This window comes from Pelodiscus sinensis, chromosome 21 (genome assembly GCF_049634645.1).
Source record: "Pelodiscus sinensis isolate JC-2024 chromosome 21, ASM4963464v1, whole genome shotgun sequence".
In the NCBI taxonomy this organism is placed as follows: domain Eukaryota; kingdom Metazoa; phylum Chordata; order Testudines; family Trionychidae; genus Pelodiscus; species Pelodiscus sinensis.
Window position 1 is genome coordinate 9,581,324 of NC_134731.1, and position 10,742 is coordinate 9,592,065.

Consider the following 10,742-nt stretch of genomic DNA (forward strand, 5'->3'; position numbering starts at 1 on the left):
GGGCTTGGCAGGGGGTTTGAGTGTATGATGAACTCGGCACAAGGTCGGGGTATGTGAGGGTGCAGGAGTGTTATGGTAGGACACTGGGGATGTGGGGATGCCAGAGATTGGGGATTTGTGAGTGAGGGGTCATGGCAGGGGGTTCAGGTGTATGATGAGCACAGGGTTGGGGTATGTGGTAAGTGCAGGAGTTTCAGGGGGTGCAGGAGTGTTATGGCAGGGGGTTCAGATATAGGATGGGTTTAGGGTTGAGTGTGGGAGGGTGCAGGATTGTTATGATGCTGCAGCCAGATGGGGGCTGGGCCCTAATTGGGGGCTTATTGGCCAGGCTTCATTTTTACATGAAATAAGTATATGTCATATCCAACATAAAAGGTTTAAACATTGTCTTTCTTTATAGCGGGGGGGACCTTTTTTGGGTTGGGGGCTACTGACTCACCCAAGTGACAGTCCCCTGGTGCTCTACCCCTATGATGGGGTGAGGGGCAGGGGGGACTAAGGTTCAAGGCCGTAGGTAGGCCAGATTTACTCTTCTGGGGTTCCAGGGCTAATGAAATTGTGGGCCCCCTAAGGCTCTGGACTGGGGCCAAAAATGAGGGGTTAAGTGTGCGGAACAGGGATGCCAGTGAGTGGGAGAGGGATGGGGGTATAAGAGGGGGAGAGGGTGTAAGGTCTGAGTGGGAGGTGGGTGCAGGAGCAGGCTGGGAGTAGGGTGTCTGGCCAGGGAGAGAAGGCAGGAGCAAGGGAGGGTGGAGGAGCAGGCTGGGGGCAGCTAGGATGTCTGGGGAGGGGGCAGGATCAGGGTGGTAGTAGATGTTTGGCCAGAGGGGAGGGGGCAGGAGCAGGCTGGGGGTGTGGGCTCTCAGCATGAGGGGGTTGTGGGGGCAGAGTCTGGGCATGAGGAACTGGGTGGGCAGTTACCTTTCATGCCATTCACTGCTTCCAGGCACCGCTTTCCCTGCTGCTATTGGAGCAGTGGGGAGAGCCTCCAGGAAGTGCGTCAGCGTGCTACTGTTCCCCTGGCCAGGGAAGGAGAACAGCTGTTTCTGCACTTCATTTCTGGCTACTCAGGGTTCTCCCTTCCTTCTCCCCCCTCCAGGATGCCGGTGCTGGTGCTCTAATCTTGCAGGAGGACACGAGGCTGTAGCGCCAGCATGGACTCCCTGCTGTTGGAGCAGCAAGGCGGGGCTGGGCTTGAGCTCCAAAAGAGCCATACCTGGCTCCCTAGTGAGCCATAGATTGCTGATCCCCAGTATAGCGACATGCTGCATGCAGGGAACAGAGGGATATGTTGGGGAACTAGTGCCAGCGATTTGCAGCTGCTGTACTGGCTCCTGGGGCTGCTCTAGTTTGTACCTGGGGCCATTCTACCCTCTACAGTTCATACATTTAATTTAGTTTAGCTAGAATTAGGGGATCATCTTTTCTGAGGACAACCCAGTCCTATAACAGCAAGCTCCCTGTCCTGTCTATTACTACTCAATAGTCCTCTGTGCTCCGGCTGATCATTCTGCCCACAGCTGGAGCTGTTTTTGCAAGCAGCTACAGCCCATACTGCACTGGCTTGTCCCAGCTGTTTGCTGAAGGAATTGGTTTAAAGAGCTTATGTGGGCACGATCAGAAATTGTTTATGCATGGACAGGATCCAAAATCATGTGCGCACTGGATAAGAAATTGTGTGTATGCATGTGTAACCCACACACCTTGTGTGGTTCACTGTCCCATGCAGTAGTATTTAGACCACTTACAGCTAGAGATAAGAACAAGGGAGCTCTACAGCCTAAGCTGAGCAGTAGCTGGATTTCTAACGCAAGCTATAGATGCTCTTATATTAAGCTCTTAAGGTCCCAGATTCAAACCTGCCATGTACTGGTTACACATGTGCATAGGATCTGAAAGAAAGAGTGGGAGAGAGAAAATCTTGCCATAGCAAATGGGCTTCTATGAACAGGGCTCGCCGAGCCGCGGCAGATCGCACGAACCCGGCTCTTCCAGGTTGTAATCTACTCGCCACAGGTGAGTAGATTACATAGTTTGTCAAGCCCTGTCTATGAATGAATTGTAGTTCTAACCCTTTCCTGTGTATTTCGCTTATGGAATTGATCTGTAACAAAACAGCAACTTGAAGATCTCTTAATGAGTGACCAGGCAGATTAAAGTGTTCTCCAACAGGTGTCTGTATATTCCCTTTATGTATATCTGATTTGTGTCTATTGATTCTTTCCCGTAGGAACAGATTTATTGGAGCATAAGCTTTCGTGGGCAAAATGCATCAGATGCATCTGACAAAGTGGGTCTTTGCCTACAAAAGCTTATGCTTCAGTAAATCTGTTAGTCTATAAGGTGCCTCAGGACGTCTCGTTGTTTTTATGGTTTCAGAATAACACGGCTACCCCTCTGATACTTTTTGCATAGGGACTGACCAGTTTGTCCAATATATATTACAGTGGGGCATTGCTGGCATAAAGATGTTGGCATATTGTGGTGCCCATGGCTGTTCTGCTGACCTAAAGATACAAATTGTCTCCGAATTGGAAGTAGTTGTGGGCAAGGACAAAGCCGCAGAGTTCTGTAATCAGGTGCACAGTGCTGCCAACTCCACCCACATATCTATACAAGCAAATTCATCACTGGAGCCAACCACATACGCCACCAAATCAGAGGCTCATTTAACTGCACATCGAGTAATATGATCTAGGCCATCAACTACCAGCAATGACCCACTGCAAATACACAGGGAAGGGTTGGAACTGCAATTGAGTCAACAGTTTAATTCTCATGCCAAGAGTCTGAATGGCTGGGACACTATCAACCAACGAAGGTGTCAATGGTTGTCAGTGTAGAATCTGGTGTTAGTATTCTTCCTCTCTAACTGCTAACTAATGGTTCTTATCTACTTCTTTTAACTATCTAGACCAGTGTTTCTCAAACTGTTCTCCGAGGGCTCCGCGAGACATCTCCAGGAGCTCCATGAGGTTGACAAACTGGAAATATCGATAGGTACAACATGTACAATCAGTGGACTGCTGGGGCTCCACGTACATTTTTACACGTGTAAAGAGCTCCGGAGCCCGAAAAGTTTGAGAACCACAGATCTAGACTTTAGGTGCTTATAGACTATCCGTTTGGCCTGTTACATACTGCTCTGCTTTCCCTTTGATATTTATATACTCACTGCCTCTTCTTCCCCCCCCTTCCCATATTTTTCCTCTCCCCCTCCCCTATTAAGGGGGGACATGATAGCGGTTTTCAAATATCTAAAAGGGTGTCACAAGGAGGAAGGAGAAAATTTGTTCCTCTTGGTTTCTGAGGACAGGACAAGGAGTAATGGGCTTAAAGTGCAGCAGGGGAGGTTTAGATTGGACATTAGGAAAAAATTCCTAACTGTCAGGGTGGTCAAATATTGGAATAAATTGCCAAGGGAGGTGGTGGAATCTCCCTCTCTGGAGATATTTAAGAACAGGTTAGATAGACATCTGTCAGGGATGGTGTAGACGGAGCTTGGTCCTGCCTTGAGGGCGGGGGGGCTGGACTCGATGACCTCTCGAGGTCCCTTCCAGTCCTATGATTCTATGATTCTATTTATTTTTGGTTCTAGACTTCCAGCACTCCAGCCATCTGAAGAAGTGGGCTGTGCCCACAAATCTCATGCTCCCATCTCCATGTTTTGTTAGTCTTCCAGGGGCTGCAGGACTATTCGTTGTTCTTTAAGTTTATCTTGAAGCAGGGGCTCTCTGCAACCCTCCAGCTCATCGGCAGGGGGAGCTGCGGGGAATCCCCCGGCCCGGCTCTGGTATCGGCTGCTTCCGCCTGTTTCATCCATCCGCCTCGGGCTCTGCTCGGTCATCGGCTCCTGGCGCCTTCTCGGGCATTCTCTCGGACTGACGTCAGCTCGGTCACTCGCTTCCGCTTCCGGGTAAAAGTGCGGGCTGGTTGTGAGGAGCCGTGGTTGCTAGGGGAGGCCTGACGTGCGGAAGCGGCATGGCGGGGAGCCGGCTGGAGAAGCTGGGGACTGTGTTCTCCCGGTACGGGCTGGACTGGAGGCTGTGACGTGGGAGGGCGGAGCGGGCCGCTGCCGGGCCCCCCACGCGCGGGCCGGGCCCCTTCTCTCGGGCCCGGCCTTCACCGTGCTCTTGCCCCACCAGGACGCGGGACCTGATGCGCTCGGGGGCGCTGGCCGAGGCGCAGAAGCCGCTGTGGTTCGAGGTGTACGCCGCCTTCCCGCCGCTGCGCGAGCCCGTCTACCGCGAGCCGCGGCCGCGCTACGGCAAAGTGACGGACCCGATCCCGCCCGTCCTGTACCCGGAGGACGCGGTCCGAGCGTGAGTCCGCGGGGGCGGGGGCGGACCTCGGCTCGGAGCCGCAGGCAGCGCGTTTGCCGCGACAGGGCTCCGCTCCCCGGGGGCTCGGCCGCCTCTGCTGGGGGGCGGGGGGAGGCGGGAGGCTTCTGCCAAGCAGGAGGGTCTCGGGGCGTGGTGGGACTGAAACCCCGAAACCTGCCCGACCTCGGCCCAGGCGGGTGGCAGGAATTTCTATGGGGGGGGGGGGGGGGGCTTGTCAATGTGGACCTCGGCGTCTGGAGTTCCCCATAGTCACGCAGTGAGCGGTTAATGAGAAATAGAGATAGAGATGTAGCCGTGTTAGTCTGGTGCAGCTGAAACAACAAACAGGACAATGCAGCAAAATGCAGGACAATGTAGCACTTTAAAGACTAACAAGATGGTTTATTAGATGATGAGCTTTCCTGGGCCAGACCCACTTCCTCCATTTCCTGTTTGATCTGAGGAAGTGGGTCTGGCCCACGAAAGCTCATCATCTAATAAACCATCTTGTTAGTCTTTAAAGTGCTACATAGTCCTGTATTTTGTTTAATGAAAAATGTGAGTGATTTTGTGATCACATACTAAACACTTACACAGCAACAACGGTTTAATAGAAATTACCTTCTGGGATCGTTATGGCCCTCTGCTGCCTCTGATTGCTGCCGCTCCATTTACTCAGTGCAGAATGAGTGCAGGTCCTGCTTCTGCTGCTCTGGAGTTAGTGGGTGGTACTGTTCTCCCGGCCCTGCTGCCACCAGCCCATCCTCCTGCTACACAGCACTCTCCCAACCCCCTAACACGGTGATTCTCAAACTTTTTGGCCCATGATTCAGCTGGCTCAATGCAAACCTTTCCACGGACTACCATTTGCTAAAGAAACTTGCTGTTAATTACATAATTTCTCCTGAGCTATTTTACTAATGCTGCAGCTAAGGTGAATGGTTTAATTTAACCAGTAAGAAAGGAAATATTAATTTAAGTTATTAAACAGACTAAGTGCTTTAACTTTCTCATCTCAGTTTATTAGACTTCATTTTAATGAAAGTAAAACATTAATTTATGTCCAGCACAAAAGGTTCCTATGTTTTCTTTACTTATGGCAGGGTGGGGAACTTTTTTGGGTCAGGGGGCCACTGACCTACAGAAAAATCAATTGGGGACTACACAAGTGAGAAACAAAACAACCCTCCAAAACCCCCTAACCATCCCTGATGTGGCCCTCAACTGAGACACTTCACTTTTGGCACTAGAGTCACACAGAGCACTGAGGTTCAGGCCTTCCTATAGGCTGTATTTACTCTTCCTCTCTTCTTGGGTTCCAGGTTTAGTGGATATTATGGACACTCCGCGACCTGCTCTGGGGTTGGGACGAAAATAGGTTCAATGTGTGGGACAGGGCTGCCAGTGAGAGGAATGGGGTTGCAGGATCTGGGTGGGACCTGGGGTGCAGGTGCAAGCTCTAGAATGGGAGGAAGGGTTCAGAAGCAGGCTAGGAGTAGGGCAGTGGTCTCCAACCTTTCGTGGCTGCCGTGCGCCCGGGGGTGGGGTCCATCCACGCACCCTGAGTTCAAGGCCAGTAACGCGCATGTGCCGTGCGCCCGGGGTAGGGGCCGCCCATGCACCACGCGCCCAGGGCCGGCACCACGCATGTGCCGCACGCCGGGGGCAGGGCCAGCCCAGATGTTTCGGCGAGTGAACATAAATGCCCCGGCGGGCGCCACGTTGGGGACCACTAAAGTAGGGTATTTGGCCACAGGGAGGGGACAAGAAAAAGGGAAGGTTCGCTGTGGGGCTAGGAGGGAGGGTTCAGGAATAGAATGGGGATAGGGTGTCTGGCTGGGGGGGGAGGGTGTAGGGTCTCAGCACGGTGTGTGAGGAGCTGGGGTGCGGAGGTCTGGACATGAAGATGTGGGGGGCACCTACTTGTCAAGGCACCACTTCCTGCTGCTTCCATTGGCCAGATTCCATTGGAGTACTGGCTCCCCCACTCCCTTGGGAGAAGCCGGCACTAGTGATCCAACTGTGTGGGGGTGGGGAGGGAGGCAAACTGGGAGGGCTCCTCACTGAGGGGAGTTGAGCTTAAGCCACGGACCATCAGGAAGGTGGCCACGGAGCCCCCTCATGCTCACTTGGGGGACCTCTGTGTACAGACCTGGATTTTGCTATACTAAGTTTGGCCATCCCTCATCTATGCCCTAACACCCAGACACCCAGGAGAGGCTTCAGTTTCCCTTTGAAATTTGCAGTAGACTGCAGAGGGGGTTGCTAACATAGCTTACTGGATCCGTGGCTGCCCTGTGAAACTTATTTATTTGTTTAGATTTTCTAAAATCGCCTTTTTCTGGTTCGAGGCCTATGTGCACATCTGCTTAAAATGATAGATTAGGAGAAAAATACAACTGTTCTTTAACCATTGTTTACTTCTGGATACTTAATTAACTCTTATGTGCTTAGCTGTTCAGTTCTACAATAGGACAATTGTTGCCCATGATCCCTGTCTTGTGATGGAGCAGGGATGTGTTTATCATCACTGGTGTACACCTAAAAATCATCACTTTGAATTGGCACTAGTTAAACCACTGTAAACCAGCCTTAATCTAAACACCTGGAGCTCTTGTGAAGCACTGGGTCAACAGAATGCTTGTAACAGTTAACAAATGTTCAAGAACTAGTACAGTAGTTATTCGAGTATCAGTTGCTGCAGGGTTTTGTTTATACCAGGATACTCAGAGCAAATTATAACCCCCCAGGTTCTAGTCCTGTCATAGTTGCAAATTTGTTGTGGCCTTCAGCAAGTCATTTTACCTTTCTGTGCTTTGGTTAACTCACTTTTTAAAAAAGTGATATTTTTGTGCCTCACAGATGTGTAATAATGTATTAAAAAGTGTATGTTAAAGTACTTTTGAGATGCTGGAATAAAAAATAGTATATAAATGTAAAATATAGTGAGTGTGAAGAGTAGTAGTCAGGGAAATCATCTTCGCCCTCCCCTAAACTAAGTGCTTTCTGGCTTTGCATGTCCATTCAGTTCTGGTGGTGAAGTTATTACCTATACATGGATTAATGAGAAATTCAAACTGTGTTTTATTGAATAGGAAATTTTATGAAGCTTATGGGAATGGTCCAAAAGCCTTTGAACTGTCACAATTAAACTTTAAATCCACCTGCCAAAGGTAAGATGCATGCTAGAATTAATCTAGAATTAGCTCTTTCATCTGCTTAATTGATGGAATAAGAATGTTTTGTTGCTTCTGTTTGCTAGGGATGTTAACTGATAAGCATACTGGTATACATAAAGCTTACCGGTATGCTTACTGGTTAGCCAGCCCTTGCCAGTGAACTCTCGCAGTGGCCAGATGCACCAGGCCAGAGCAACCCCAACTGTTGTAGGACAGGCTGTGGTGGGGCTGGGCAGGGAGACCAAAGTCAAAATTGCTAAGCAGTTGAACATTTTAACATTGCTACTATTTGCACCCCTGGACCCCTTGCTCCATTCATCTGAAGAAGTGGGTTTTGCCCACAAAAGCTCATAATGTTAGTCTCTTAAGGTGCTACAGGACCATTTGTTGTTCAAGTTTTTACTATTTGCTTATGTAACAAATGTCTTAAATTCTAGGTTTGTTGAGAAATTTATTGAACTGGATAAAGAAGGAAAAACTGAGCCAGAAAAATTGTTTGAAGAAACAGGAAATCAGCTTTTAGCAGAGGGGATCATTCTACGAAGAAAAGGAACAGCAAATGTATGCGTTATTTAAAAAATACTTGTGTGGCTGGCAAATTGGTACAGAACAACTTTTTAGGTCACTAGTTTATGTGCATCTCAGGCCAGTAGTGACAAGACTTTACTATTTTATGCCATCTGGGAGCCTGTGTAAATTGGCAGGAATTGGGCACTCTTTTTGAAAGTTTCAGCAGAATTGAAAAGTCAAGATTTGAGTTAGGCATGGAGAATTAACTCCCCTCTCTGCCATAGAATTGGTCATACCATGTCATGAGTGAGGTACGTTTTTGGAACAGTGACAGAAACTTGCACTTCAGTTGAATGGAGGATTTCAATTTCCAAGTTTCTGAAGCCAGCACCTTTTTACAAACAGTGCCTTTAAAGAACAGTAAGGGTTACTTTCCCTTTGATGTATACATTAACATACTAATACATTTCAGGGGAAAATATTTTTACTACTCTTAATTTATTATAAAAAAAAAAAATTCTCCTACCATTCCACAGTAGTTTAAAGAGAACACATTAATTATAGTGTAGATTTAATTTTAAAGGTAATCCTAATGTATCACTTCCTATTACATTAAGTGCTTGTGGTGCTTGTAAAAGGTAGCAGTGTTGAAATAAGTATTTGTCATACAGTACTTAGAAAATAAACGAGAGGCCTTCATAAGAATGTATATGTTAACAATGTACGTATAGACTACATCCTACACTACATGGCTGTGATATAATTATGACTGGTAAACTGAGAATCAGCATTGTTTTTCCTCTGCAAAAGATTGAGCAGGGAGAAGGATGTGGTTCAAGTTAGAGCAAAGAAGGGGAAAAAATTTGCTGGGTTGGGGGGGGGGGGAAATTGGAAAGAGGAGAAATTAGTTTTAGTTGTGCTATTTCTCTCTCTCTCAAAAAAATAAAATAAAAATCAGGCTTTCCCAGAGCCCAGAAAGTTGGCAACTAGGGATTTTAAAATGTGTTCAGTTAAACCCATCTCCCCCCTAACACTGGCTCCCATGGGACTGCCTCCACTGGGGAAGGAGGGTTTGTGTATCCATGCACCTTTAACCATGTAATGTAAACAATTACACTTTCACAGCCCTAGTGGCAACGCTTTCTAACTACATTTTCTGCTTCTCACATTTAGTATCTCGAGTCTCCGTATATCTTTGCTTATGAAGATGATAGTAAATGATAGCTTTGACACTTTATTTCTTCAAGCGTCTATGCATTGGGCTCTTCTGGGCCACACGGGGGGGACCACAGAGTTTGCTTCTACTTTTCATTTAATTTAAAGGCAGGAACCTTTTTTGGGTCAGTGACTGCACACAAATGAGAAACAAAATTAAAAAAAGCAACCCATCACTGGATCAGTCCCTGACTGATTTGTGAAATATACTCCCCAAATTCTCCCTCACACCAAAGCCTAGGGGCTCTGTAGATTTTGGCTCCTAGAGCCTAGTAGATTTTGTGTGCTCCAGCCCCATAGGGTTGGGGGGAGACCTCAGGGGTTAGATCCAGACAAGCCTGGGGGCCCCATCTGGCCCTTGGGCCTGAGGTTCCTCACCCCAATTTAATCCATTGAGGGGGCGAGACAGAGCTCTTCATAGCTGCAATTTATGGTGATCATCTTCCTGTAAACTGTAGGTAGCACAACAGACTCTTCAAAAGACCAAAACCAGTGATCTTGGGTTAGAAATGAATCTTCAAACCATGTTCGAGGCAAAAGAGAGGCAGCAACGGAAGCAAGACCAGGAGGAGGAGCATCTTGAATCAGCTGACGTGCAGAAGGAAAATCCTTTGTCCTAAGAGTTCTACGTTTCTCAGCTCTATTGTCTTGGCTTGTGTTGTAACATAATGTTACATGTTTATGGCCTCGGAACTGTTGAATGCCAGTGGTCCAAACTCTATAAACCCTTTCATGACAAGATATTTACCCATGGGAGACGTGATCTAGTCCAGCAGCGATGCCTTCTGTAACCCTGTGCAAGGCACTTAACGCTTCTGCCTCAATTTCTCCATTTGTTAAATGGCAATAATTTTTTGTTACAAAGGTCCTGAGATTTATTTTCATGAATTGTGTTTTGTGATGAAAAAATGCATGAGAGATAATGAAACAATTAGCAATTTTAATTAACGTTTAATTAAACTTTAAGTGTGTCATTTCTTTGTGATGGGGCTTCTCTCACAAGATAGGGTGAATGGTTTTGTGATTTGACTCATCATTGTTAAATAAAAATTCTTGGCTTACTATAGAAATGGTGTATGCTATATAGCATCACCTGCTGTAATACCTGCATGAAACAGTGACTTTGGATTTTCATCTTTGAACTTTTAGTAGAGCCTACTTTTTAACTATAAATTAAACAGGGCCCCTGTTAGTCTTCTAGTTACATTCTCTTATTTCACTACTTTCTATATTCATAAACCATAACACTACCCATAAATGTAATTTTGCAATGGTTTCTAGCTGTAACTCTGTAAGGTTGTAGGTGACCTTCTCTGAAGTGAAAGAGCAAGATTACACAGAATTAGGCTACATCTAGACTATAGGCTTCTTGCACAAGAAGCCTTTTCTGGAAGAGATTTTCCAAAAAAATCTTAATTGCACAAGAGAGCATTCACACTGCGAAAGTGCATCGAAAAACTATGCACCTTTTTTTTTTTTTTTGAAAGATAGCGTCCACCCTCCCTGGGCGCGCGCT

General features: G+C 47.3%; 1 protein-coding gene across 1 annotated transcript; it reads left to right on the top strand.

The window, feature by feature from the left end:
* The first annotated feature begins 3,864 nt into the window (after nt 1–3,864).
* MRPS23 (mitochondrial ribosomal protein S23) lies at nt 3,865–10,200 on the top strand. Its single transcript, XM_075904804.1, has 5 exons — nt 3,865–4,025; nt 4,146–4,322; nt 7,418–7,495; nt 7,939–8,062; nt 9,685–10,200. Exons 1-5 carry the CDS (start codon nt 3,982–3,984, stop codon nt 9,844–9,846), a joined length of 585 nt encoding a protein of 194 aa, XP_075760919.1. The 5' UTR covers nt 3,865–3,981; the 3' UTR covers nt 9,847–10,200.
* Nucleotides 10,201–10,742: the final 542 nt, after the last annotated feature.

Coding starts and splice junctions, on each gene's coding strand:
- MRPS23 (XM_075904804.1), top strand. CDS start 3,982: ATGGCGGGGAGCCGGCTGGAGAAGCTGGGGACTGTGTTCTCCCG. Junction 4,026..4,145: donor CTGGGGACTGTGTTCTCCCG/GTACGGGCTGGA, acceptor TTGCCCCACCAG/GACGCGGGACCTGATGCGCT. Junction 7,496..7,938: donor TTTAAATCCACCTGCCAAAG/GTAAGATGCATG, acceptor CTTAAATTCTAG/GTTTGTTGAGAAATTTATTG.